We start from the raw sequence: 532 nt of genomic DNA, 5'->3' as shown, positions 1-532 counted from the left end.
GCCATAGCCAGGAAGATCAGCAGCTTGTCTGTCAGCTCCCGGCGGTTGTACTTGAAGATCAGCTTCCTGCCCAGGTGGATGGTTCCTGTCATGCTCCTGAACTCCTCGTTGGTTTCCTGCACTGTCCTGGAGGAAGTGCCTGTGGAGTAGAGGAGAGGTATTAAAAGTTTAAAATGGAAAGAAAATGTGAGATGGAAACAAAAAAAGAGATCTTTACAATGGAGAAATACTGTAAATCAGAGATTTAAAAAATGTATTTTGTTTTTTACCCAGGACGCCGATGGTGTCCTCACTCTGCTTCACTTGTTCAGCCATCATCCTGCTGACAGACATCAGGCTCTCTGTGATATTGCTACTAGTTTCCACGAGGCTTTCTTTGGTCACCTTCCTGAGATAAATACACAAAGCAGAGCAAGTGATGCAGGTTTGTTGTTTGCTGCTTTAGAGAAACTGTGTAATCAACAATCCAATGAAGCAGCAGTACGAGTGTGCATATGAGTGGATGTCTGTGGAATATGGCATTCTGTTTCTA

At 43.8% G+C, this 532-nt stretch overlaps 1 protein-coding gene across 1 annotated transcript; it reads right to left on the bottom strand.

Annotated features, from left to right (window-relative positions):
- Positions 1-4: 4 nt before the first annotated feature.
- Positions 5-436, bottom strand: LOC109954392 (vesicle transport protein SEC20-like; the record flags this gene model as incomplete). Its single annotated transcript, XM_020589738.1, has 2 exons — positions 5-139; positions 270-436. Coding segments are annotated over 2 exons (302 nt in total), but the record flags the coding sequence as incomplete, so codon positions are not given.
- Positions 437-532: the final 96 nt, after the last annotated feature.

This window comes from Monopterus albus, unplaced genomic scaffold (genome assembly GCF_001952655.1).
Source record: "Monopterus albus unplaced genomic scaffold, M_albus_1.0 scaffold8068.1, whole genome shotgun sequence".
In the NCBI taxonomy this organism is placed as follows: domain Eukaryota; kingdom Metazoa; phylum Chordata; class Actinopteri; order Synbranchiformes; family Synbranchidae; genus Monopterus; species Monopterus albus.
Note: the sequence above shows the minus strand (reverse complement) of the source record. Positions and strands in the feature narration are given on the sequence as shown.